Raw genomic sequence first — 27846 nt, forward strand, 5'->3', positions numbered from 1 at the left:
CTACATGAGAACATCGGTCAATGACAGAAATTGAGGGTTGGATGAAATAAAGATAGATCAAGAAGCATAAAATGAAGTGGATTCAATTACTCTGTGTTAGAATCTACCTCTGTAGTATTTACTACTTGTTATTTGATAAATCTGCATTGGTAAGCTATGCAGGATTGATACTGAAATTTCTGGATGAGGTTCTCTGGCCTGTGTTATAGAGGAGGTCCCTTCTGACTTTAAAATCTATGGTTTACAATAATAAAAATAAAGCATTGAGAGCTCTTTTGCAACAAGAGGTCAGGGCCTCTGAGAGATACAGTGTACAATCAAACCTTACAACAAGTCAGGAATGCACTAAAACCAGACTGTTATGAATGAAGAACAATTCTAAATCTCTCAACTGGTACAAATCATTGCAAAGTCAAAGAATCTCTTTCCCAATGAATGCAAAGCAAAGACCCAGTTAAAATAACATTATACTTCTCCCCTATACTGGGCATGTCATATTGTGTTATATGATATCATGCAACACACAGGAAATACCCCCAATGTTACCTGTCACAAAGAGAAGTTAAAAAACAAACAAAACAAAGAAGTGTTTTAAGAATGTAAGAATTGCCACTTGAAAATGCTGTATGCACAGATCATATAAAACTGAAGATTATTTGCTCCCATCTGTGCTTCTAACTCTATTTAGGTTCAGTAAAACTCAAAGATCGGTGGTGGGGTTCTGATCTTCTAAATACAGCTGCCAGAGAGTTAGTTTTTCCCCAGTAATTGCTTAGAACACTGACAGCATACAAGGCAGAAATCACATCAACGCAAAATATCTGCAATCTTTGATGTTTTAAAAGATTTAGGCTTGTTTGATAATTTGCATAGATTATCTCAATTGTCAAACATGAGCTCCCACAGAATAGAAGGGGTTTGTTTTGTGTTCCAGATCATGTAAACAGCACAGCCTAGTGTCAATGGTGGCTCAAAGCTTATTCATTCAAAACAAAACAACACACTCAGACTGGCCAAACTGCCGTTGGACCTGATCCACAGTACAGCAATGAAACCCACAATTATCTTTGGGGCAGGAGACCACAGAACAGGTTTTAATGAGTCCAGATAGCCTGTTACCACTGCCTATTTAGGTTTCAGGGGGGATCACTCATCAACTGGTGGGCAGTGCGGTCTACTGCATAAAGTACTGGATTGGGACTGAGGATCCCTAGGTCCTATTGACATCTCACCCACCCACCTGTTGGGTGACCTCGGGCAAGTCACGTCACTATCTTGTGCCTCAGTTTCCCCATCTATAAAATAGAAGCAATGATACTGATCTCCTTGGTAAAGCGCTTTGAGATCTATTGATAAAAGGTGCTACATACGACCTAGTTATTATTATTTTTTTGTATTATTGATTGTACCATACATGAGAAGTCAAGTGGCTTGTCCCAGGTTGCAAAATGACAGACGGCTCAGTCTGGATTTCAATTCAGGAGCTTCCTAACTTAGAGGCCTTTTTCTGTCCGCTCTCTTTTCTATCTCTACACTGGTTCCTGGGCCATATGAAACACACGTTTGAATATTTTGTTTTCCAAAAGCAATTCGTTTTGGGTTTTTTGTTTTTTTTTTTATAGTGAATACCTTAAGAACATCCCCCTCTGGGGGCCACACCACAAAGATATCCAGAGTTACCACAGAAAATATTGGGAGGGTGGAAATGCTTTGGAAGGGATATAAACTCTTCCGTTTCATGGCACAAGCCAGCGTCGATGTCATGGAGTTTTGGAGGGAACTCCTTTGAGGCAGGGTTTTTGTAACCTCCGCTGCGGGGGTCAGGACACAGGATGAGACGGACACCAGTGTGACCCAGATGAGCAATTCCCATGTTCGCATGCACTGGAGTATTTCTCATTCAGAAGACAGGGCAGGATTCTGGCCCCCCCCCAGTGATTGTGTGGAAAACCTCACAAACGTGACCCACATTGACTGGGCCACTCTGTAGTGGCTAAGGAAGAAAGAGCTGTTACACAGGTAATCCTGTGGTGAAGGTCCACCCTTGTGGACCATAGATGCTGCACACCCAACCAGCACGGGTATAAACAGCAGCGTTGATGATGAGGCACGGCTTAGGCCAGCTGAGTAAAGACTCGCCTGAACCCCCAGGGTACGGACCCTACACAGCTCTCTACATACCCAAACTGTGTCTCCCCCGTCTTCACTGCCTCCCCACTGACAGAGCCTTTTCCGGCCACAGGGAAAGATGTCAGCGGCAGGGAAAGGCTCTGGCAGGGGGAGGCACTGGGAAAATACTCCAGCCGTGGGGAACCTTTCCTTGTCGTCTCCCCCCCACCAGAGCCTTTCCCTGCGACGTGTAGCTACATGGAGCCCACACACGTCTGCCAGCGTAGACCCGGGCTATGAGGGAGTGCCAGCAGAGCAAAGGGGAGGAGGTGCAGCAATAGCACCCACTGAATGCTCTAGGCCTCACCAACCCTGGTCCGGGCTGTTCTCTTCCTCGCCCAAGGTTGGCTGAAGCCAAGCAGAGATGCATTCATGTGGCTGCCTTGAAGACACCTATAGGCCCAGTTCAACGCCCAGGACCAACGGACCCAACCTCAGGCGTAGCAAAAGCGAACCCCAGCTCCTTATCTTCTTTCAGGGAGAGGCCAAAGATCAGTGGTGGCTGCCACCGGAAGTATAAGAGAGCAGGCAGAGCAGAGCAGAGCTTTGGCTCTTCCCCAAGAACGGGGAAACGCGCCACAAATGGAGCAGGAGGAGAGGGGACTCACCTGCTGTCTGGGGAAATGCTTCAGGCCTGACTGAGAGAGAGGGACTCTGTCTGGAGGCCAAAGCTGCCATGGGGAGAGCTGAAGAAAAGTGGAGAGGCCATTGCAACTCAGAAGAGGTGCTGTGAAGGACAATGGACTGGGCAGGGCAGAGAAGAGGTTAGAGCATGATAGGCAGAGAGGAGGGGATTGTTATGGCCTGTTGTCACACTGGAAATATAATGAAAGCACCCAACAGAGTTTCTCTGGGCGACACAGCACTTTTTTTCTCTTTTGTGCCGGTGTGGCGAGAAGATCCCCCACACTTGTACACAGGGTATAATTTCCCACAGAGGGCTATGTGGTATCATCCCTGTTTTTGTTTATTATTTTACAGCTGGGGTTATGTGATCTGACCAAGTCAGTGGCAGATTCAGGTTCAGAGAGCTGCTATCCGGACTCATCATGCTCTGTTAGTGCTGTAAACCATGTGCCTGGACTAAGGTATTCTAGAGTGGACACAGCTTTACAATCAAGTTTTCAATGGGTATGAAGGATAAACTGATTTAGATTTAGTAAAATACCCTGGGGGTGAGCCCTACATCTCCCCGGTGCTTTTCCTGCCACTCCAAAAATGTTTAACTCATGCAGTTTAGCACATTCTTTTTAATTTTTGCACACATCTGTAATTATGCATTTAGGCTGGGACTAGACATAGGCCTTTGGAAAGGCTGTTCTCACTGTACCTTCAGCCAGAATCAGAAAGTCTCTGGGATTTCATAAGAAAGCATGGTCACAAGCTTTCTAACCTTGTTTTGCCAGAACCCAAATGTTTCTGACAAACCTTAACAAGCCTGAGAACTCTTGAGTCCTTATCTGAACCTTCCTTCAGAGAGGTGCATATCACTACTTTGATAGTCTGAAAAAATATAGTGCACTACAACAGAGGGCTTTGGGAGCAGATAAATCTGGCTTCCTGTCTTTGTTATTCTGTTAACAAGTACATTAACACTGTGTACTTAGTGTATTACTAAGCCAGATCCACCTACTCAAGATTTTGTTGCCAGCTAGATAGTTATAGAAGCAGCCAGTTCCTTTGTTGGTTTCATGTCAAGAAAGCAGAGCAGTTTTAAAACTCCAGGAGATGCCTTTAAGAGCAGAAATCTCATAAGGACATCCAGCTCAGGCCAAGATTCCCTTTTAGGAAATCCTGAAAACCACCCTTCGTGCAGCACATCGTGAGACATGGAATCTCCAGTTATGCAATCTGAGTTTGCCGGTTGGTCATATTTGTAGTACTCTTTGCAGTGTGTCCCCTGATGTATCACGCTCAGCCTGAACTGCTGTACCATTCGCACCGCTGCTGCAACAACCTAGCTATTAGTCTTGAAGCTATGACAAGTGGCAATTCAAACACATTTTTCTTCCCCACTATTTGGCCCGTTCAATTTCAGGGCTGTAAAGGCTGATGACTGTGAAGGAGCGAGTGGTTTTTCAGCAAAGCCCCTGAGGTGTGGGATTGAGAATTCATGCCGCTTTGTACAGTGCGAGGGGTCCATCAGCGTCCACGACACCAAAGTACCATGATCCTTAGGAGCGCCTTTGAAATGAATGTGAGCCTCTCTCCAAGACACTGAATTGCACCTGCCGTGTCAGCTACTATTTTACAATCCCACTGTCAGCAATGACCTTGTGGAAAGAAGCATCTTATCCAGTAACAACCCCCTGTTCCTACAAGATAAGCTTGCAGTGATCACATCTAGCTGCGATGACAAACACTTCTCTCTTAGGGCTCTGTTGTGCCATTTCTTCATAGTCCTGGGCAGGGAGAGATGTGAAGCCGTGCCGCGCTGCTGGGAACACCATTAGTCATTGTACTGCCCTCACCCCCGGGGTACACAGAAGGACCATGCCTGCTGCTACAGCACTTCATAGTGCATAGTTTCCCCTGTGCAGCTGGCCAACCCTGAAAGCTCATTCAGAGTTGGAGGGCATCCGACTTGAAAAAGGCTTGCATCCCGGAGGGTGCAGTCCCTGTACTCTGCATGGCCTGCAAATGCAGCCAGCTCCTGCATGGGGACGTAAGAGGGTGGAGGACAAAGTTCCTTGTTCCTTCCCCGCTCCTTGACCAACAGACCAGGGTCCACCACAAAATAGCCCTTGCTTTGCAATCTCGCCCTCGCTGCACGTCAGAGTGGCTATGTTGGATTCTGGCCGTGCAACCAGCAATCTGACACAAATTAAGCATTAGCCATAAAGACAAATCACCCCAGTGACACAATGCTTCTGCTCCTAATGCCATCTGGAGAAAAACACAACCAATGATCAGAGCGATGAGAAGTGCCTCCTCAGTTCCTAGGGTGGGAATTAGCACTAATAGTCTGGTCAAGTGAAGTAATTCAAGGGAATGTTCTTTCTCCTGCAGGTTCTATGTCTTTTGTCGCTCATATACACTGCACTACAAGTAATGTGCTGATGTTCTTCAGTCAGCAACAGTGACGTATCACTCATGCAGAGCAGTGAAGCCGTTTACCCAGTGAAAAGGTGTGCGCAGTTCTTGAGTGGGAGTGGGCAATAGCAGCTGAAATATGTCCGGCGGCTCTCTTTACGCAAACATCTCCACGGCATCCAGCGGAATATATCCAGCCCTTCTGATCAGCACCAGCAAAGACTGACGAAAACGATATTGCCTGTTTCAGGGCAGACTAACTCTCCTTTGAAGAGTTACTAACAGAGGAAGAATGTTAATTCATCCAGCAGGATGTTACCAAGGGGAAGCCTACAGATGAATCAAACCACAACACAAAATGCAATAAACAAATTCACATGCTGACCTAGGATGCATGTAGTTAACAGAGGGTGATCACCACTGATTTCACCATGGCCTTGCTCTTAATATACAGGAAAGCCATATTAGCGGTTCACATTTGTTAGCTTTTGTAGTTTTTCCCTCCCTCTTAAATAGGAATGCCCAAACGCCGTTATTCCGACATATTCCACTCCCATAAGCCCTACCATCCCTTCCAAAATATGTTGAGACTATCCACAGGGTCCTTTCCAGATCAGCTGGATAACAATATTTTCACTGACTGCAAAATTGGTGGTGGGAGAAAATAATCATGTTTTAAAGTTTGCATGGAACCCATTTTCTGGGTTAGCCTCAACTATTCATCTGGTTTCTTCAAGAAATAAAAAGTTCATCCTGGATGAGAAAAAAAACTATTTTTTCCTGTTTTGAGGTGAATATGAGGAGATTTTCTATGACCTTCACAATGTTTTGAATACCACGCCCTCTTTTAGATGGTTTGAGCACTCTGAACTCAACAGCAAAGCCCTTATCTTCTCCACTTTTCAATCCCTCTTAAAACCCCACTTCTGCTGTTCTGTCTAGAGTGGATCTGGTTGATGTGTTTAGAAAATCCCTTTTTCTGTTCTCCTTCCCTGACCTCCCTCTCTCTGACCATCCCCAGACTGCAAGCTCCTCAAAGCAGGGACCATTCCTTTTTCTGCACATGGAAAGTGCCTAGCACATCACAGGCACTCACACACAAACAAAACAACAATGCTTTTTGCTGAGGGCATGAACTGCACCACAACTAAAACTGACAGCAGCTTTTGACAGTGGAAATTAAACCGTTTCTCCCTGGATCAAATTTGCAGACTCTCGGGAAAATCTCAAGTGTAACACGTGAATACTCATGAATAGAAAATTATTCGTTTCACTGAGCTCTCCTCCCCAGACAACAGTTAGATTCTGTGGATTTGCTGAAACACAATTTTCACCGGAAAATCAGTGGAGATTTTTTTCAGAGAGGTACCTTTTATAATATAATTTATGGCTGGAATTTTCAGAAAGGATCAACACCCAGAACTGAGATCAGATTTTCAAAGAAGCTCCTCTCTCTTTTAAGCAGGCAGACTTTCAATGAAGGTTAGCATGCTGGATACAGATCTCTTCTGAAAGTTCAGCCATAAGTGTCACACTGGGAGGTGCTGGGTGTTGAGAACATTTGAAAATCTGGCCCTTATCTAGGTGCCTGAATTTGAGCTGAGCTTTCCTGGCCATAGTTTGTGATGCTGGGCATAGTCTGGCCCTGAGTTCCTCTGGAGCTCTCAGTCTACGCCATTTCAGAATCATCCAAGCTTCACATACCGGACTGTTTTTAATAGTCTCTTCACTTTTGCAACATCATTGCAGTGTTAACTCTTCAATCCCAGATCCAGGATTTCTGTTATTATACTGGAATGCATGCCAAAGACACCCAACAAAGAATGCATGTTCACTAAAGCGTGCTACTGAATTTAAGAAATAAGAGAAACAAAGGGAGAGCTGGCACATATATTAGCGTAAGCGAACTCTCAATTGTTTAGTAACAAAATAATTCACACCTCTCTTTAGAGATCCTGACCCTCTCAGGATCATCCACGACAACCCCCATCTTCATAGCAGTGCAGAAGTCCTTGTGGAGTAGGTTCTACAGTGTGTATGGGGTGAGCTACCTACTATGGGAGAGATAACAAAGTTGTCCCAAAGCCAGGGATCTATCATCTACTGAAGAGGAAGTGGCAGAACAAGGTCCTTTGCCATTATAACACTTATCATTAACCATAGCTTATTTGGTTGGGAACTGACATGCACAAAGAACATGCGTGAAAACCTAAAGGAACAATTTCAGCGGGATCTTAGTCCAAATGCTGACACACTTGAGCAATGACACCCTACGTACGGTATACAAATCCAACTCCATTCAGCCATTTAACTAGTCCTAGTTGTGAAAGTATGTAAAATAGTGCGAGTCCATCTCTGAACTGAACTAAAAAGAAAGCTTTTGTTGGGTTGCCATTCAGGAGATGGAGACATCAAGTCAGAGAAGCAGTTGACGTTCCAGTCATACGTTGGTGGCCTCGTTTTTCAGAAATGCTGAGTGCTCACAAATCCCACTTAAGTCAGCAGGCTCTGCACATAGTCAACACTTTTATCAGCACTGAGATGTAAAAAAAAAAAGAAAACTTCTCCTCCTCCACTTTTGCATGGCTTAAAAGCAATTTTCAAAAACAGAAGTCAAGGAGATACGGCTTTGCTTGAGCTGCAAATCAGCAGCAAGGAGATGAAAATTCAATCTACAGCTATCAATAATACTACTAAAGAAAAGAATATAAAGAGCAAAAGGAACTGGACCTTGGACTCAACCCTGCCGTATGACAGATTTCATAAGGATAACTGTGAGAAAATTATTCATTAAAGCAAACTATCCGAGTATGTCTTGCTAGATAAGAATGCAGTCAGTGATTGAACTAGGGGCCAAACTACAAGTAGTATTTTAACAGTTCAAGGAAATGTCACAGATAATGGTAAGGTAGATGAAATAATATCTGAAAGCACTAAGTAGGTTACTTTACCAGGATCCAATGCAATTAGTCAATCAGAAGTGACTTGTAACAATGCAATCATGAGCTTATGAACAACCTAGACACCAGATGAGAGTTAAAGGACCACTTTATGTTCAGAAAAATAGCTGCACAATAGGCTAGCTACAGGTTCTATAAGTAATTAGACTTCTGTGGGTAACTATTACAAAACGAGTTAATACAGATTTTAAAATAGTCTGTCAGCACCTAATTTAGAAAACAAGTCATATGACTAATAATCCAAAAAGATGAGAAAGACAGATGATAGATTTTCTTGGAAGCAAAAACGATAGCTTTAGAAGACCAAAACACCAGAGATTCACAATAGACCACAGGGACTTTTTTAGATTCATTTCAAACATCTTAAAATGTGAACAGTCTCTTTTAAAAGTGAATCTTGAACGATTGGTTGGATATACATTTGCAGAAGTTCTTTAAAGTCATGTGTCTGTTCATTTCTTCACTGTGATGAAATATTTGGATTGTTCGGACATTAAATGTGAATTAAACTGCACCAAGATGATAAAGTACCTAACAAATACCTCCGGGAAGAGGGAAAGCTAAAAAGACCTGATTGAACTCACTCATAACACAGCACAAAGCATCAGAAGATTGGCACAGAATACCTACAACAAAGACCTACTTTGCAAAATCTTCACAATGAATTCTAATAATGGTCCTTGAGGCTACCATTTGCAGAGACAATTTGGACTTCAAGATAAAATGAGAAAAAACAAACAGAAATAGCAATTCCAAAGAAAGAATCTTCAGATTAATGTTAATAGCAACCAACTAACAGATGTTACTCACATCGCTTGATACATTACTGGAAGGCACTCAGATACTATGGTGATGGCAATGGTATAGGAACCTAGATAAAACAGAAAAGATCCTCACAACAAACGTTAGAAACTACTGACGTAATAACAAAATCCTAGCAATTAACATATGTCGAACTGTGATAGATACCACTCAAAAAACATGGGAGCCAAGAGAATAGGTCAAATCTTGGATCTTCTGAAGTAAGGAGTTTTGCCACCGACTTCCATGGAACTGGATTACATCCTATAAATACTGACAACAGTTTGGGATACAAAGCGGTATATTTCTTCAAACACATCAGAAAATTCAGTGAAGGGTAACTAAGTATGGGACATTTGTGCAAGAGAAACTGAAGCACAGAATACCAAGAACAGCACCAATATCTTCAGGAATGCCTGCTGTTCATCCAAAGAACCTACCTTTCCCACAATGGCATGCTAAATGATCATCGGGGTTATTTGAGTTGCTGTTCATGCCAAAAGGTAACATACCTATGATGGTGTCTTAATCTTCTTCAGATTAAAGGGACATCAGTTTAAAAAAACACTTTTCTGCCTGAAATTTCTTTAACTACTGTCATTATAAGCACCATTTAAGATTATTAGAAATGAAAGATTAGAGAAACATATTTTTTCAGAATTTTTAATTGCACTTTGTGTTAGCCATTCTCCTCGTTTCCACTAGATAAATCGTATTTTTAGTCAGTTTCCCCATATGTTTAGAAGCACTTTTCAACATATCAGCAGGAGAGAGAAAAGCATGTTTTTAAAATAGGAAAATGTAACTGTGAATCCATTAAAATTAGCAGGTGAAATGGGGGGGCAGATGTAGTACGTGAAATTTCTTTTAAATCTATTTTTGAGACTGAACAGATTTCAAGTTGATAGTGTCCTTTCAAATTGTGATCAGGCAAACAGAGAATGTTTTATGTTTATGAAGTAATGAGGTAATGGGTTAGGGCTCAGTCCTGCACGTATCCAAGTAGTCACTTTAACTGGCTCTTTATACATAAATAAATTGAAAAAGAAAGGTGGTAAGTTTTTCCATGCTGATTTCAGCTTATCACTTGGTCATTTCTAAAGACTAGTAGCTCTGAAGTGACAAAAGACAATCAGTCAAACTGACTATAATCCAAAAATGTCTCTCCCTTATTCTGCTTTTCCTTCTTCCAGTTTGTTAATGAGAGATCTTAATTTGCCTCTTGTGACCACATCAAAAGACACAGATTGCCAGAAAATGACCTCAGTACCTGGAGGGAACTGCTAAGGAGGACTGGATGGATTGAGAGGAAACAGAAATGTTTTAATTATTGAGGAACAGATTCAAATATTCTTGCTCAGGTTGAATAATTTCTTCCTAGAGCCATCCTAGGAGCTATTCAATGTAAGCATATCATTATCTGGCCCTAAACATTTTGCACAAAAAATTAGCCCAAAAATGGAAAACAACAACTATAAAGTAAAACTACTTCAAATGATAAATATAGCGAACTGGTTCTCCAGGGTCCTGCAACATTCAAATCACCATTTCTTCTCTCCAGAACAGCCAAGGCCTTTAGCAAAGAGAAACTCTGACAGACCCGGCTATCTACCCCGTCGAGCTGCCATAGGGTTTGTTTCTGAAATCAATCACAGTGAAAAGGCGTCCCATCAATGGAAAAAATAAAAGGTCGATGTTATCAGAGCAAAGGTTAACGTCAATTTCAAAGTTCTTTAGGTCAAGTAACTCACCTTTCCCCTAGTGGGGCCTTTCGTTCCTTGATGCCTGACCTGGCGTCATTTTATCCTCCTCCACTTTTGCATCTTCCCCAGTTTTACTCCTCTCCAAGTGCTTTCTTTTACCCAACCCCTCTGCATTCTTCATCCATCTTTTCCCTTCGTACTTCTCTTAGCCCCACTCTCTCTAACAGCCTTCACAAGAGCTTCCTCCGAGACATTAGACACTACAGCTACTGTTCCACATTCTATGCAGTCAATGCCTCATTCAAGTAGCATTTCGAGGCGTTACTTGCATCGAACATGAGCTGTGTTCCTGATGATCCCCACTGGCAAAATGCTGCATGCTATCTGAGGAAGATAAATGCTCTTTGACATCGGTTTGGGATTGTTAGCCCAAGCACATCCCTGAATCCTGAAACAAATCCTAATGCTTTTGTAAGCTTTCGAAAAACTGGGACTTTCCTTGTTGCTTCATGTGATCTTTTGAGAATTTGTAAGAAAAGACATGGGAAGTGAGCATTCTGGTTTTGCTACAAATCATATATATTTCATGTTTCTCTGGCAAGCACCTAATTTAAATGTATCACACAATCTGAGACAACACAATGAATTATAAAAATCAGAGAGACAAAACCGGTTTAACTCAGCCAATAACTCCATTAAAAATATACAACTCCAAATGCATACAAAATATTTTAAGATGATTGTGATGATGTATGATTGAAAGGGGACCATTTATATCATTAATATTGACACTGTTAGACAAATGCAACAAATCTTGTACAAAGCATGTCATGTAAGGTGTCAATAGAAAAGTTATGAGTTGCTAAATAAGATTATCCTGTTTAAATCCATGTATCATCACTATATATTAAGTTATGAATAATCACTATATACCTGAAATTCAAGTGTGTTTGTTCCTCGGGTAACACCCACAAGTTAGTTTACATCCAGTGTAGCCAGAGATTAATGGACTATTCAAGCTGGATAGCCCATTAAAGACATTTAACTCTCACAATGGGTCATAGAAGAAAACTCATACTGTCCAGCAAGCCATTCTTGTGTATGCCTTAGCACGGATATGGCCAATGGCTACCCATGTAAGTTAGCAAGCCATGTAAGGGTATGTGACTTGCTCATGTGACCCTGGACTCCATCTTGTGCCTGTAACTTCCCACAAACTGAGACTGTGAGCTTTGTCTGAAACAGAAAATGTCCAGGCACATGGCAGAGAGTATAAAAGACCCTTGCATCATCTCTATGTTGCCTCTTTCTTGCTCTGATTCTTCGGACTATGGACTTGCAACTACAAGGAACCTTCTAATCTATGGACTGAGGAGACATTACCAGAGACTTTACAAGCCAACAGTTTATTTCATCACTGCTATAAATCTGATATACGAACATGCAACGATTGTATGAACGTGCTCTATTAACCATTTTTCTTCTTTTCTTTATTAATAACCCTTTAGATTTTAGATACTAAAGGACTGGAACCAGCGTGATTACTGGGTAAGATCTGAATTATACATTGACCTGAGTATGTGGCCAGTCTCTTGAGATTGGAAGAACCCTTTGTTCGATGAAAATGGTTTTCAATTACCACTCATCAGAAAGTCTAGGGGCTGGGTGGTGAAATAAGGGCTGGGATGCCTCAGGAGACTTCATTTTGGTGCGTGTCACAACCAGTATGGTGAGACAGAAGTTTACTTTTGTTACTGGCTTAGTATATCTAATAATAGAATAGCCTCCAGTCTAGGGTGAGCCTGCCCTATTTCTCAGCAATTCGTCCTGAATCTGGTATCCTCAGCTGTGACGCACTAAGGCACTGTGACTATGGTGTCCCAGGAGTGAAACATATTCTGGGTTTAATCAAATCCAGTGCAAGAATTCTGATGCCATTTCTAGTTGATACTCCACAGGGTAGGTGCGGAGTTGTGCACAAGGGTAACGTGTGATGAGCCCAGACCCCTTAAAAACCTGCTTTCTCAGAACAAAGGAAAAAGGTCGTGCAAAGGACTTGAATTTGCCATCCAGAATGGACAGGATATACTGACTGCTTAAAGTGGGATCCTACTTTGAAAAGTAACTATGTTAAAAAAAATGCTCCCTAGTTCCTCAGCAGCACTGCTCACTGTGTGTATTTAATCACATCTCTTTAATTTAGTGATGGTAGTAAGCTTTTGCTGCCGTTAACTCCTGACCTCCCTGCAGAACCAATACAGCTAAAAGGAACTGAGTCTGATTCTATTCCTCTTTGTGCAGCATTGACGGAATTGTTTATTAAGTCCCAATCAGTTGCATCTACACATGGCCACTGAAGGTAACAAGGCTGAACAGATGTCACTGAGGGCGTACTTTGAAGACAATACATTCATACTGTAGAGCTGTTTCTAAGGGCCAAAGTAGGCCTGGAAAACCGTTATCAGTTGTGCAAATGTGATGGCTGCCTCTTGGCTGACACATCAGGGACTGAACAAGGATCTTCCAAAGCTAAAAGCATGAGCTGCTGCAGCTTGAATGAAAGAGTTGTGTAGCTGGGGGCTCAAACAATTAATATTCTCTGCACTGATGCACGGAGGGGAACTTATAGCGCACACAGTCCCCAGTAGGTGCCAAAAAAATCCAAGACGAAAAGAACTCAGTTTGACTCTGAGATCATATTTTTAAACTTCCAAGACCCGATAACTTGAAGCTAATACTTTTTTAAAAGTTGGCTAAGAAGCACTCTGAACCACAGATGTAGATTTTTAACACATCTTAGAACACTGGGGAAGTTCCAGAGAACTGGCAAAAGCTAATGTTTTGCCCATATTTCAAAAAGGCGAATGGAATGACCCATGTAACTGTAGGCCAGTTAGTTTGGAATTGATCTTGGGCAGAATCATGGGAAGGTTGATATGAGATGCAATCAGTAAAGAATGGAAGGAGGGCAGCATAATAATTTTCCATCAAAAATCAGTTTTGATAGAAAATTTGCATTTAGCGCTAATATTTATGTTTAAAGGCCGCTATTCATGAAACCAGGCATTTCTACAAACATTAAAAGGAAAATAATGTGTGAATGGGATACTGCAAAATATTTTCTCCTTTATGCTCACATTTGATAATACACTACATACAAAAGCCTACATTAATTAAAAGAATGTTAAGGTTGCAAAGTCAAGCACACAAAAGTAAGGAAATACCAGAATTAAGGTAGCCCCCCTGTGCATGTGCATTATGATACAGCCTTTAACTATATGACGCCATATCATAAGTGCTGTAACATGTGGGTGATACTGCACTCCCTGGCTTGAAGTGGTTTCCATTATACACAGGATTTACAGTTTGGTTCAACGGCTCTCAGCACCCCCACTATACAAATTGTTCCAGCCCCTCTACCCCATACTATTTTTCCCAGCATCATTTCATCCACAGTATCAATGGTGGCCTGGGAATGAATCCGCCCAGGGCTCCTCACCCATCTGAATTGCAGTCAGGGAGCATCCTCCACCTCCTCTACCCTGCCTAGTTGCCAGCAGGGGAGCATTGATAGAACAGGACAGAGAGTCTTCCTGCTCTCAGTTCCTGTGTCTGGCACCACAGAGCCCCTGACTGCCAGGAGGAGAAATTGCAGGGGCAGCCCTTCTTGGTCCCTGAAGCCCTAGACTGGAGCATGCTCAAGTACTGTCAAAATATCCAGAGAATTTAGCTGCCAACTGGAACAGGTCTCTGCTAAGCATGTGCAACTGAGATTTTCACAGACTCATAACTTGGACAAATTTGGATAGTTTTTCACAGGGCTAGCAAAAGGTACATCCCTGACATCAAAGTGACGCCTCTGGTTCAGTTTCAAGTGCCTGCTCGGGAACACAGAGTTGCTAGAGTTTCTCAACAAAATAATTTTGAGAATTTTGTTAGGTATAAAACCAACAGAGTTTCCCTAACTTTATGGCTGCAAATGGCTACAACTGTTTTTGCTGAACATTTCCCAAATAATTCAGCCTGAGGCTGATACCCAGCATGGAAAATTTCAGTCCAAATGGTTAAAGTTTAGCAAAACTATAAACAACTAAAACAGGGTCTTATAATGTGAAGTATCAGGTAACCTTGAGCCTAGACAGCAGAACAAGATGTGCTCATAATACTCCATACTTCAGTGCTATTCCGACAAATGGCATAACAACAGTCCATTTGCAGTCAATGGGACTGTTTGACTGACTAATGATTTTCATAATCAGACCCTGAAAGACTTAGAGGCCATTCCAGCCCCTCCTGTCTGCCTGTGGAAGGCCTCTCTGAGGTGGAATTCATACACTGCCACTGTGTCCAGAGCCAGCTGGATGTGCGGAGGCAGGGAGGCGGTGTGCAATCTCTGTGCAGCATGGACTCCCACTACCCATCAGCCAGTCAAGGGGTGTGAGGGCGTAAGCCATGGGTAGGGCTCTGACATGGGTCCCTCCACACCGCTGCTACAGGAGTGTGTATGTGATGTGTGAAAGGTCTTATGAATCTTTAATATTTTTTATCTGTGACTTGGAGAAGAACACAAAATCATCACTGATAAGCTTTGTAGATGACACAAAAATTGGGGGATCAAAAAACAATGAAAAGGACTGGTCATTGAGACAAAGTGATCTGGATCTCTTGGTAATCTGGGCACAAGCAAACAAAACAGGAACAAAGAATGTCGACTATATTTACAGGATGGGGGACTCTGTCCTGGGAAACAGTGACTCTGAAAACGATTCTTGGTCATGGTAGATAATCAACTGAACATGAACTCCCAGTGCAACACTGTAGACAAAAGGGCTAATGCAATTCTTGGATCTATAAACAGGGGAATCTCGAGCAGGTGCAGGAAGTTTTTATAATATCTGTATTTGGCCATGGTTTGACCGCTGCTGGAATACTGTGTCCACTTCTCGGGTCCACAATTTGAGGAAGGATGTTGATAAATTGGAGAGGTTTCAGGGAAGAGCCATGAGAAAGATTAAAGTACTAGAAAACATGCCTTAAAATGACAGATGCCAGGAACTCAATCTATTTAGCTTAACACAAAGAAAGTTAAGGGGTGAGTTGTTCACAGTCATACATGAGGAACAAATATATGCTAATGGGCTTTTCAATGTAGCAAGAAAGGTATAACAGAATCCAGTGGCTGGAAGTTGAAGCTAGAAACATTAAGAATGTAAATAAGGTGTAAATTTTTAATAGCGAGAATAATTAACCATTGGAACAATTTAGCCAGGGCTGGGGTGGATTCTCTATTAGTGGCAATTTTAAAATCATGATTAGATTTTTTTCAAAAAGATCTGCTCTGGGAATTATTTGGGGGAGGTTTCTAGCCTGTGATAGACAGGAGGTCAAACTAGATGATTACGGTGGTGCCTTTTGGGATTGGAATCTTCTCTAGCCACTAGGTTCTGGAGCATCTCAGGAGCCAGGGATGGTGGAAGGGAAGGTATACTTGTCCTGACACCTCCTGTGCAGCTATCTAATGTTCAGCTTGGCTACTCAGGCCAGACACTGGAGTCAGGAACTGAGCCTCAGGATACGGTTCAGGAGGTCTTGCAGAAAAAGAAAAATATCTCCTGCTGAGATACTCTCCTCAATGGGAGTTGAACAAAGTCTTTTGAATGTGGCCTTAAATCATGAAATCTGCCATTTACTTCCTCCCACACATATTCCACAATACCACAGACAGTAATTCCCATCTGCTGATTGCACTTTATAACTGAGTATTCAAACAGTTCTTCCACATGCATGAGGGCTCACATTGAGTCTGCAATATTCATGTCATTTTTCTGCATTCTAGCATTTTGTAATCTTCTTTCAGTTTCTGCTGCATCTTAGTTTCACCACCTAATGCCTGATGTTTGCTTTCCATTGATCCTCACTTATGGTGTGTGATGTCCACCTTCGAGATAACAAATATAGAATATTTGCATTTGTGATTGTTAAAATTTATCTTCATTTTGCACATGATTTGTGTGTGTGGTTTTTTAAGGACACTGAGGTCAAATTTGACTCAGACCGGTGAAATAAATTTTGTTTTCCACATAATTTATTTTTCATTTGTTTTTCTCAAATTTGGCTAAAAATTATAAGATTAGTAAAACTGGATTTTACAAATTCTAAGACCAATGAGTATTTCCACGTATCATGTTTTTAATGCCAAAAGTTTTTTTTTCCTCAGTACACAAATTTTCCACTGCAGTCTTTGCAACTCAAACATTACGGCATAGTTACACCACATGAGAATGTGAAAATAAAATGGACTAGAAATGGACTAGTTTGATTTTCATTGTTCAAGATGAGAGAAAAGCACCCTGCTACTGTCAGATTCCTGCAGCGGGTTAAAAAAACAATGGGGTTTTGGTGTAAGATGTGAACTAAGTTCTCCGTATTCTCCCACTGTAAAAAATCCAATCCTGGTTACTTCATCTGCCTTGTTGAGATCTAGAAACAGAATATATTCCCTTGGCTGCAATTTATCTCTGGATGTGAAAGTAGGGTTTTGACCACACACCAACAGACACACATTTACCAACCATGAACATGCAGGCTTTAACCTGAAAGACTGAGAAGCACAGAGGTCACGTCAGAAGAGATTATTTTCCTGTTTTTAATAGCACCATAAGAGCTAAAATCACATAACGGTATAGATAAAAAAGTGAGTGGGGCACACAGTGGTATGGGGTACTGAGTATATCATAAACCTATTTCATTACTAATTTCAGTTAGGTTCCTTATTTGTAATAAATCACACGAAGGCACACAGATTACCCCAATCTTGGAAAAATAATTGCCTTAGAATAGCTTTCCACAGACCTGGGTCCAAAGAATGATGAACAGTAAATTGGATTTCATTGACTCATTGGAGGAAATGGACTTTTTCTCCTGCTTCCTTCCAAGCCACTCTATGGATTAAACATCAATGCTTATGAACCAAACTAGTTGCAAAAACATATGGTCTCCAGCAACAATTGCCTTCATTTAGGATCTAAATAGACAAGCCAATCTAAAGCTTGATTAAATTTAACAAGGACCACAGACATCATTCATAGGAGTATTCACCTACTCAAGTTTGCATGGCATGTTGAGATCCACGGTGCTGACACTAAGGAAAAGATGCCAGGCAGCTCTTGTTAAAAACAGAATGTCTTTAAACACTTGGAACCTTCTTCGTCTTTATTTCCCCTACCACCATATCCAATGTCTTTTGACCAAGGGCGCTGAATTTTGAATTAAAACTCACCCATCCCTTTATCTTTAAGATTTGTGAGGCAGTTTTAACCACAATATACACTGATTACCTCAATAGGGGCACAATGCTGTCAGCATTTACTGCCAATCACACCTAACTTTGTGGTACGGCATATCCAAATCATAAAATCTCTTTGTATGTCTTTTAATGAGAGATCCAGATTTCAAACCCTCACCATACAAGAGTTACCTGAACCTGGAGTTTTGAAGTACCTTCTTTATATCTATCTGAAGCCAATGATAAAGTCAGGGTGGATTGTAAAGTTTGTCATCGGTTTGTTCTTAGCAATGTCTTATGTCACAATCTCGACCGCAAACGCCTGTAGACATAACGGATATTTGACTTGCATTGTCACAGGAGCAGTGGCAGCGATCTTTGTCCCAATAAAACAAGTTTAATTACCTACTTAATGACCAACCTTCTTTCATTCAAACATCAGGCAGTAAGTAACACGTGTGTTACCAGGGATGCAAATCTTATGTTAAAAATAAACCCACCGGCACAGCAGTAGTAGCTTTACGGTAGGCCACACGTGGATACTCAAAATGCTTTTGTTCTCATTCTATCAAGCAGAAAGCACCACACGGCAGGGAAACTCAGAGCCAACACTTTGGAAAGCTTACCTGTAACGAGGAAGCTGCATCTGCCCGCCCCAGCTTCGTTTATGATGTTACAATTATAAATCCCATAACTATCCCTGGAAAGGCTGCTCACGATGTAATCCGTAGAATCTTGAGCATCAAACTGACCAGTCCGCAGCAACTTGTTGCCCAGTCGCCACTCGTATGTCAGAACCCGAGTTGGAGACGCTCTCAGCACCCGGCAACTCATAGTGATGCTTCGACCCTGGCCCTGTCTAATCTCCAGGAATGTTGGCTCCACAGCAGGGGGATCTATAGAAAACAGATTATTAGAGATGGTAATCCAGGAAAGCAACATAAGCATGGTAAATAATGATAATATGTCCCCCAAATGGTTACAATATTGTGAAACTGCCACATGTCCATGAGATTAGAGGTGGATAACCATTAAAGGGAACATTCATTAACAAAAGTAACACATCAAAAATACTACATTGCAACTGTTTGTAATCTCTGTCTGTTAGCTAAGATGAAACTTAATTTTACTGACAACTATTGTGTTCTTTTTTTTTTTTTTTAAATGAGAGGAGGAAACACAACAGGAATTATCCCCTCAATTGGCATAGTGGGGGTGGATTGCAATGGAGAATCAGGGCCTTCCAGAGTGATGGAGACCTACAACAGTTATAGGACCATGAACTCGGAGAAGACACAAAAAGTTGGACATGGATGGAGATCAAATTGTCTGAAATATCTACTGCCATTTCCAGAGTGCAATGTTTTGACTTTCTGTTTCAAAATGACTGATAGAAATCATATTAATTGTTTTTATATTTAAAAAAAACAAAACCAGTTTGCAATGGTCAAAATCAGAATAATATATATATATATTTAGTTTCATTTTGCATGAAAAATTAAAATCTTTTGATTTTCATTCCATTTTGGAATGGAAAAAAATAGAAATTGTAGCATTTCCCAGGAAAAAGGAAATCTGGTTTCCTCCCAGCTCTAGCCAGAACTTTCAGAGTGGCTCTTTAGATCAGCTAAATGTGAGTAAAGCCATGTCTACACTAGCATTTATGTCAGCAAAACTTTTATAGCGCAAGAGTGTGAAAAAAACACCCTCGAGCGACATCAGTTTTTCCAACATAAGCGCTCACGTGTACAGCACTACGTCGGCAGGAGACGCTCTCCTGCTGACATAGCTACTGCTGCTTCTCGAACTGGTTTTATGATGTCGATGGGAGAGCTCTCTCCCATTGGCATAACACGGCTATACAAGCGCTCTTACAGCGGCACAGCTGTATTGGTACAGCTGTGCCGCTGTAAACCTGTAAGTGTAGACGCGGCCTAAGAAAGGGGGAGACATTTGATGGTGGATAAGCACAGTTTTAGAGAAAACTCTTAAAAGCTATGTGCCATCTTTATGCTCCTTTTAGACCAATAAAGAGAAGAAACTCTGAGGCTTTTACTCCAGACACATATGAGAAATCTACATATCCCTATGAAAAGGGCTGTCTAAAAGGTCTTACTTTCAGAGCCAACCCTACCCCTATAGTCATTACATATTGTATGAAACTGAGTTTACTCATTCTAAACCCGTCAAGACTCCCTACAGAGAAACTGCCCTCTCATATGAAGCTTTCCTTCTGTGTGATGGGTATTAATGGGGTAGAACTTTCATTCAAGCAACTGCCTATAGAGAAGCGAAGACCTTTGCCGTTGTGTTTGAAACAGTGTCATACAAGAGGCTTTGAAAGGCATGATGAAAGACGGTACAGTCTAAGGAGCACAGAAAGTTACAGATCACTCTTTTTTCTCAGGAGGCTGATTAAACTCTCTCTCTTTTTTTTTTTTTTTTTTTTTTTCCTTTTACTTTCCAAAAGTCCTCAGGCAGATTTCATCCCATGTTAGTTTTCATGTCTTTAATCGATGAAGTAAAATGTAAAACCTCTAAAAATAAACAAAACCTCACAAAATGAGCCGTTTAATGGATTGTAAAGCAGCCTTACATCAAGGGATTTGTGGTAAATACAGGTCATGGCCGCACCCATTAAAGTCCCTGCAATGCAGCAACCCTGGGCCTGTCTAGAGACTGAAATTTGTATCAGGCAGGATTTATCTGCAGTATGTGGCAAATTTCAAATAGCTTAATATTAATAAATACAAGTCTTGCTGTGATGATGATACTAGTTTACTGTAGAATAGAGCTGAGTGAAAACTGGAACTTTGGTCCCATGGGAAATTTTGATATTTCAACATTTGATTTTGCTCTGATGAAATAAGAATGAGGGTAGGCAAACTACAATTCCCATGAGGCAATGTGGCAGCTCAGGCAGATGCAGCTTAATGTCACACTGACTTCAAGTTGATTTGAGGACTATAAATGTTTCAATTCAAACTGACCTCCAAAAATTTTCATTTAGTTTTCCTCATTGAACTTTTCAATTTTGCAGAACATGAAAAAAACATTGCCAGAAAATTCCTCAGCAGTTCTACTAGAGAAAAATCTTTATTTGAGAGTGTGTGTTATTCAATTTTTTACTATCTATCACATATTGTTCTTAGATTCTTCATTGATTTTAGCTTATTTAACAATCAGTGATACCAATAACCTTCAAACAATTGGCATTGAACCCTATGCATTATGAAAACTACAAATGAATACCGCCACCCACCCAAATAGGAAATGCACCTACAACAAACAGTGTTGTTAATTGTCTGCTGCTTAAAGACGACTCATAACCAGAGACAGCATACTTTAAATCATCCTAAACCTTGCAGCATATCATTTTTAGACAACATTTGTTACAGGTGATGGTATTCAGCTGCTGTACTTTATTCCTGTGTAACAATCAGCAAGATTAGTCTTCTTAAAATGATTTTAAACATCTTCAAAGTCATAGGGAGGGAAAAAAATCACTGGTGTGAAGGAAAATACACCGGCAGTGATAGCCATGGAAAGCAGAAGAATTTTGTTCATAGTACGTTGAGGTGGCAAATGTTAACTCTGGGGACAGACACACCTGCTCTGATGAATAAACAGATGACAGCTGAATCTGCACCTCTGCGATCCCAAGCCCTGACCCTCCCCCAGCCTATGCATGCCCTATCCATTTCCATCTTTTGTGACCTTCCAGTTCTGCTGCCTCTGGGGCCTCTATACCAGTCACAGCTGGGTTTAGGCCTTCATGAATAGTCTAAAGATTAATTGGGCCAGATCCATGGAGCTACACAGACTGAAACCAGCAGGCCCATTAAGTGTTCCAAAGAGCAGAAAGCTTCTAAAACAGCAAGATCCCTAAATCCTTACCCAGATCTGTTCTCCAGTATCAATGTATTATAAGTTTTCTGCACACATAATACACCAACAGAGACAGACTAGACAGCTAGCTATGGCTATACAGCTGCAGGCAAGGCTGTATTCAGTAAAATGAGTAGAGTTAGCCGGAAATCCTTCGACTACACAGTTTTTCACTGGAGAACGCAGACAGGTTTCAAAACCGGCTTGATTTCCTGCCAGTTCCTTTGACTGGCTTCTCAGCAGCTCACCCGGTGGGTTGTTGGGGAGTCCACAATTCCAGTCTTGCAGCTCTTTGGCTCCCTACCTGGTGGGCTGATGGAGAGGCAAGACTGAGGAAGCTCTGGGAATGCTGGCTCCCAAGCTCTGAGGTTCCCAGCTCAGCTGGCACTCCTCCAGGAGCAAACTCTTCTGCTCCTGGCTTCTCTTCAGCCTCCAAGGCACAATTTCATATTGAAGCAAAAAACATTGCAGTGTTTCTAAACAAAAGGGATCAGACTCTGTTTGTTTCACAAAGAATTTTGAATTGTTTGGCTTTTGTTCCAAACCAGAAAGTAACTGAGTTTCGAAATTTGGAAATCCTCCACCGAACAGAATGACTGTTCTCCGCCAGGCCCTAACGTAAGAGAGTTTACAATAGATTCTGATGGCGCAGTTGCCAGAGAGTATCGCCAAGTGGGGCGGACAAAGAGTCTCTGGTCATGTTATTGGAACATAACGTTGTGATCTGTGTGTTCAGGTCAACAAGGTTAGGCCCTCATCCTCCCACCCACTTACCCTCTCCTAGCTCCATGGAACTACCTCCATGGGGATGTTACAATGTTGGGTAAGGAAGAAAGGGTGCCTGGGGCTCCATTAGGTTCCAACATCCTCCTCCTCCTCCCCCAACCAAACGCCCTGTTGTCCACAGCGTACATAGTCATTTGCACTGGTTCCTCCGCATATTATTTGAAGTCTGCTCCCTCCCCGCCCCCCACCAACCCACTGCAAGGCAGGTAGCCTATGATTTGGGAAGTTCCTGCTGGAACTATGTTGTTCACAGGATGCAACAAGATGGAGGTGCAGGCAACGTCAGTGACATCCTTGTGCTGCATGACAGCTCTGGAGGATTCCAAACTCTCAGGGAAATCACAGGGAACCACAAATTTGGGAGGGGGGAAACCCCCATATCTTCTGTGTGAGGGAAGGACCTCACTCCTGATGGAAGAACACCATGGGAACTGCACAAGTTTAAGACAAAAAAATTCCCACTCCCCACTCCAGATAACTCCCACAGAGGGGCAAATATGGGTTATTTACCATCAGGAGATATTTGCCTTTTAAAGAAAAGTTCTTTGTTTAAAAAAGGCAAACACACATTAAATAATGAGCGCCAATCCCAGCATGACCAGACTTTACCTATTGATTGGTAGAAATAACCAGGCTCAGATACAGCTCAGAACATTCATTCATTATTTTTTTTATAACGGTATTAGCCTGCATTTAAAAATATAAAATAAAAAGCAAAGACGAACACCACAGGAAAGCTGGAGGCCTGTTGTATTAATTTCAAAGGAATAAATGGGCCCAGAGAGTCAAATGTGTTCATGTGACCCTGTCACCGAACAACACTTAACAGTTAACATTATTTGTGGCTACAGAGCTTGGCCTGCTTAGTTCCACAGCAACAACCATATCAAAAATGTAGTCAACCTTTTATAAAGGATACAGAAAAGAAGGAAAAAAACAATGATTACAACAGGCCAGGGCTCGCAGTAAAAGCTAAGTGAGGACCTTCACAAAACATGATGCCTGGTCAGGGGTTCCAAGAGAAGAGTATAAAAGCATAAAACTTCCACTGGAGGTGTTATTGTCCAGGAGGAAACATTCTCTAGCTGTACAGGACTTATATGTACGTCTGACTCACTTGCGTCATTTGTTCCCACTTTTCAGGATTCTCACCTCTCCGGAAAAAAAGTGAGGGAGAAATTGCAAAGGAAATAAACTTCACTCTCTCGAACAATTATCCTTGGGCGACAGACTTTCTAATGTTACAACAGAAGTTATATTCATGTTTAATGAGTCTGAGAGTCTAAGCACCATTTCACCATTATGGTGATAACCAGGAAGATTTTGAGGCTCTGTAGAGTGACAAGTTTTTTGCCAGGTAACTGCTTTCCACTGTACGTCCTGTGTCAGGGCAGTCCCTGTCTGTAGTAGGGTTTTCTAATGAGAGAATATCCCATTCCATTACGTTACTTAGATTTTGTGGCCAGGAGTGAAAACTGCTCCCTGTTAATCTGGTTTTTCCAAGTTTTCTTATACTAGTCCAGGCATGAGTATTTGGTCCAGTCTTCCAGCAAGCAGAGATAGGAACATAAAAGAACTGTGATGATATCCCGAGGGGTAGCCGTGTTAGTCTGTTTTTAGCAAAATAACAAGAGTCCTGTTGCACCTTAAAGACTAACACATTTATTTGGGCCTAAGCTTTCATGGGCAGAAACTCACTTCGGAATCCGAAGAGGGACTAAATTTGCTAGTCTTTAGGGTGCCACAGGACTCTTGCTGCTGTGATGACATCACTTCTCTTGGAGAATACTTCTCAACTGGCTCATCTATTAGGAACCTTACTATAGCAACAATAAATGCCAACTACAATGGATAATTATCCCCAAGCCTTAATACTGAGTAAACCCTGGTGGGATGTCTGGACTGGTATCGGAGGACTCAGAAAAAACAAAACAACAGATGGGAAATTATCTCCCTACATCAGCCAAGACAAGTGGGACTCCAACAGCAATACCTGATAGTAACAGCTAGCAGGTCTATTTAGATAAAAGAGCCTTCCCAAACCCAACTCTCAAATTCAGCAATAGATGAAGCTGCACAAAAGCCCAGGAGACTATCATGTATAAAACTAATGGAAGTGCCTTTGGACTACGAGTCCACAGGACTGACATTGCTCTCCCAGAGTGACCAGTCTTTAGTTTTTTGCACCTCCAGGATACCGACTAATAGCCACATTTGGGGTCTCTCGTATCTTTTTTGCTATCCCAAGACAAAAGAAGTGATCTGGCTGTCTCATCACTTAAGCCTTTCAAAGTCAAACTCTTCTATCAACCTGTGTATCTTAAGGTTTTTCTACACCACCAAACATCAGCCTAAGTCTTTTCTCCTTCTGGTCACAGTATCTACTTCTAATATGTCCATACTGGTGACATCAGAGCATTTACTAGGGTCTGGGCTCTCTTTATATCGTTTGTGATTGGAATTCCATTTTTGCTTTTCCAGAAGAATAACAGACTGACTAATAATGTGGATCTGTGAGGAAAATATTATATAAGCATTTGATTTTGGCTATTCATGTTGTTTTACAGTGTGTTTAAATTGCTGGTGATGCTGGGACAAATTTAAATAAGTGTTGTTTCCATGACTGACTGAAACATAGCCTGAGGGATATGCAGTAGAAAAATCAGAATAATTCCAGAATAACTTAAAAGGCAGCTTTTCTCAGTTACTGAGGGAACTTGCCTGTGTGGGTAACTTAGGTGCTGTTATGTATCATGCTTAATAACAAAGGCCAATTACTTTTATTTCTTCTATTTTTGTGTCTGTTTGGGTCTTTGCTGCAATATTACTCAACTCTGAAGATTACTTTTATGAAGTTCAGTGTGTTCTGTTAAAACTTCATTAGATTTTCAGAGATAACATATTTGTATGCTTTCCTTGTATGCCATTTTCTTTATGTTAATGTAACACTGACAGACCCTGGTCAACGGCATCTGGGATCAAACCTGGACCCACCAAAGCTTAATGCCTGAGCCTCTGCTGCCTGAGCTAAAAGATGCATCTCTCTTATCCACGGCTATAGCAGACTCATCAATCTCCGACTGGGCTAGCTGCCACCAGAGAGGGACAGAATCCCACACCAAGCAGGCATGGCTTTCATTAACAGTATTTTTCTTTGGTTTTGCCTGCCTTTGATAATTTATACCATAGATGGATTTATATATATGCATGTCATAAATATACTGGGATGAGGGAAGTATATATAAAGAATTTCTTGATACAGGTATATGTGTGCATGAGTGTTTGTCTGAAACAGAGGCCGTTTATATTATAATAAATATATACCATTTCTGTGTTTTCAATTCTTTTCCAACACCATTTGATCTGTACCTACAGCCTGATTCTGTAAAAAAGTTTGTGAGTTAGGCCTTGTCTACACCACATAGTTTTGTAGACAAAAGTCAGCTTTCCTCGGCAAAACAGTGGTGGCGTACACACAAATGCTCCTCCCGCTGATGTAACGCCCCTGCTACACCGACAAAATAAAACCACTTTGACGAGTCACATAGAGCTTTTTGTGACAGAGTGAGGCACTGAGTGAGTGTAGTTATGTTGCTTGGTTATGTTGCCCAAATTGGCCTCCAGGAGGTGTCCCACAATGCCCATCCTGACCGTTCTGGTCAGCAGTCTAAACTCTGCTGCCCTGAAGGTACACAGGTCAGCGCTCCTTCCCCATTTAAAGGCCCAAGAATTCCTCTTCCTGTTTGCTCAGCAGGTACAGCTCACACAGCATCTTCCCAGCTGACTTCCCAGCTTTAAGCAGCAGATGCTGTCCCATGTGGAGCGCACCGGAGTTGTTGGATCTGCTGAGTCTATGGTGTGAGGAGGCTGTGCAGCCGCAGCTTTGCTTCAGCCACAGGAATTTCGATACCTATCGGCTGATTGCAGGTGGCATGCACGAGGGGGACACTCAGCGGTGTTGTGCTAAAATCCAGGAGCTGAGGCAGGTGTACCAGAAGGCAAGGGAGGCCAACCGTTGCTGTGATGCAGCGCAGAAGACATATTGCTTCTAAAAGAAGCTGCACACCATCCTTGGCAATGATCCCATCTCCAGTGCCAAGAGTCCCATGGATACTTCAGGAGGACTGGAGTCAGTGGCCAGCAGACTCAATCCAGGTGAGGAAGTGATGGATGAGGAAGTGGAGCTGGAGGACCATGTGAAGCACATGGCAGGGTTGTCTGGTGTTGCGGTGAGTCAGGACCTCTTTTTTCACTTTGGAGGGGTCCAGCCAGTCCCAGCACTCCAGCTCTGGCATGCAGGACGCAGGAGAGGGGAGCTCTGGGAATTGCTCATTTTGTTTTGATACTGCACGGTGAGAGGTGATTGAACTCTCATGTACTTTTTTATATGGAAGAGGAGGGATAAGGAACAGAGTAAGAACAGAGCCTGCCCATCTACACAGTGGGGCCACAGCAGAAAAGTTTGTTAATGTACATGTGGATGTCCCGGGAACCAGCCACAAAAATCTCTAGGAAAATTTCCTGTAGGTATTCTGCAATCTGCTGCCGAAGGTTTCTTGGCAGAGCCTTGTTTCACCCCACTGTAAGAAACTTTGCAGCACCATCCAGCAAATACTTTCTGCAGGGACCAGAGCGGCACATAGGCGAGCAGCATACGGAGCCAGTCTGAATCCACGTGTATGCAGGAGATGCACTCTTGCATCCTGGGTTTCCCTTTGGCAAGAACTATTGGGTTTGATTGCCCTAGCCTGTGGAAAAGGGCACCAATATTCAGAATAGACTCCCTAGCCACTAATAGTAACCCCCTTCACAAACCTTCTTGCCCATTCCCCCTGGCCCACACCCCTCCATCCAGGAAAGTGGATTTGCGCGTCCGAAAGTTCTGCAGCTACTGCTCATCATGATGTGAGCCCACTACTCAGTTCTTATTTCCCAAGTCCAGTACCAACAGGCCACCATGGCAAGCTGTTGCATGAATGCCAGCAGCAATCTTGAATTGTTGGTTTCCAGGGCAGATAACAGGGCAGGCATCACTGATTCACTCTCTGTCTTGCAGCTTATGAAATGCTGCAGGACCAGTCGCACTGTGTTCATAAGTCTCATCACCAGTCTGGTTAGCAGCTCAGGATCCATGCTGCCAGGCAGAGATGTGATTAACAAGGGCTGTTCAAAATTGATGCAAATTGCCATCATGCACCGCAAGCCATTCCCATAACTCCCA

The 27846-nt window shown here is 42.1% G+C and overlaps 1 protein-coding gene across 2 annotated transcripts in view; it reads right to left on the reverse strand.

Annotated features, from left to right (window-relative positions):
• Positions 1-27846, reverse strand: part of MDGA2 (MAM domain containing glycosylphosphatidylinositol anchor 2) — a 628431-nt gene that overhangs the window by 129829 nt on the left and 470756 nt on the right. For both annotated transcript variants that reach the window (XM_067554719.1, XM_067554718.1), the window contains exon 9: positions 18578-18847. In XM_067554719.1, coding sequence (XP_067410820.1) covers positions 18578-18847 — 270 coding nt within the window. The remainder of the gene's footprint in view (positions 1-18577; positions 18848-27846) is intronic.

Source organism: Emydura macquarii, unplaced genomic scaffold (assembly GCF_026122565.2).
Source record: "Emydura macquarii macquarii isolate MOO-44397 ecotype Brisbane River unplaced genomic scaffold, CSIRO-AGI_Emac_v2 contig_1551, whole genome shotgun sequence".
NCBI lineage: Eukaryota > Metazoa > Chordata > Testudines > Chelidae > Emydura > Emydura macquarii.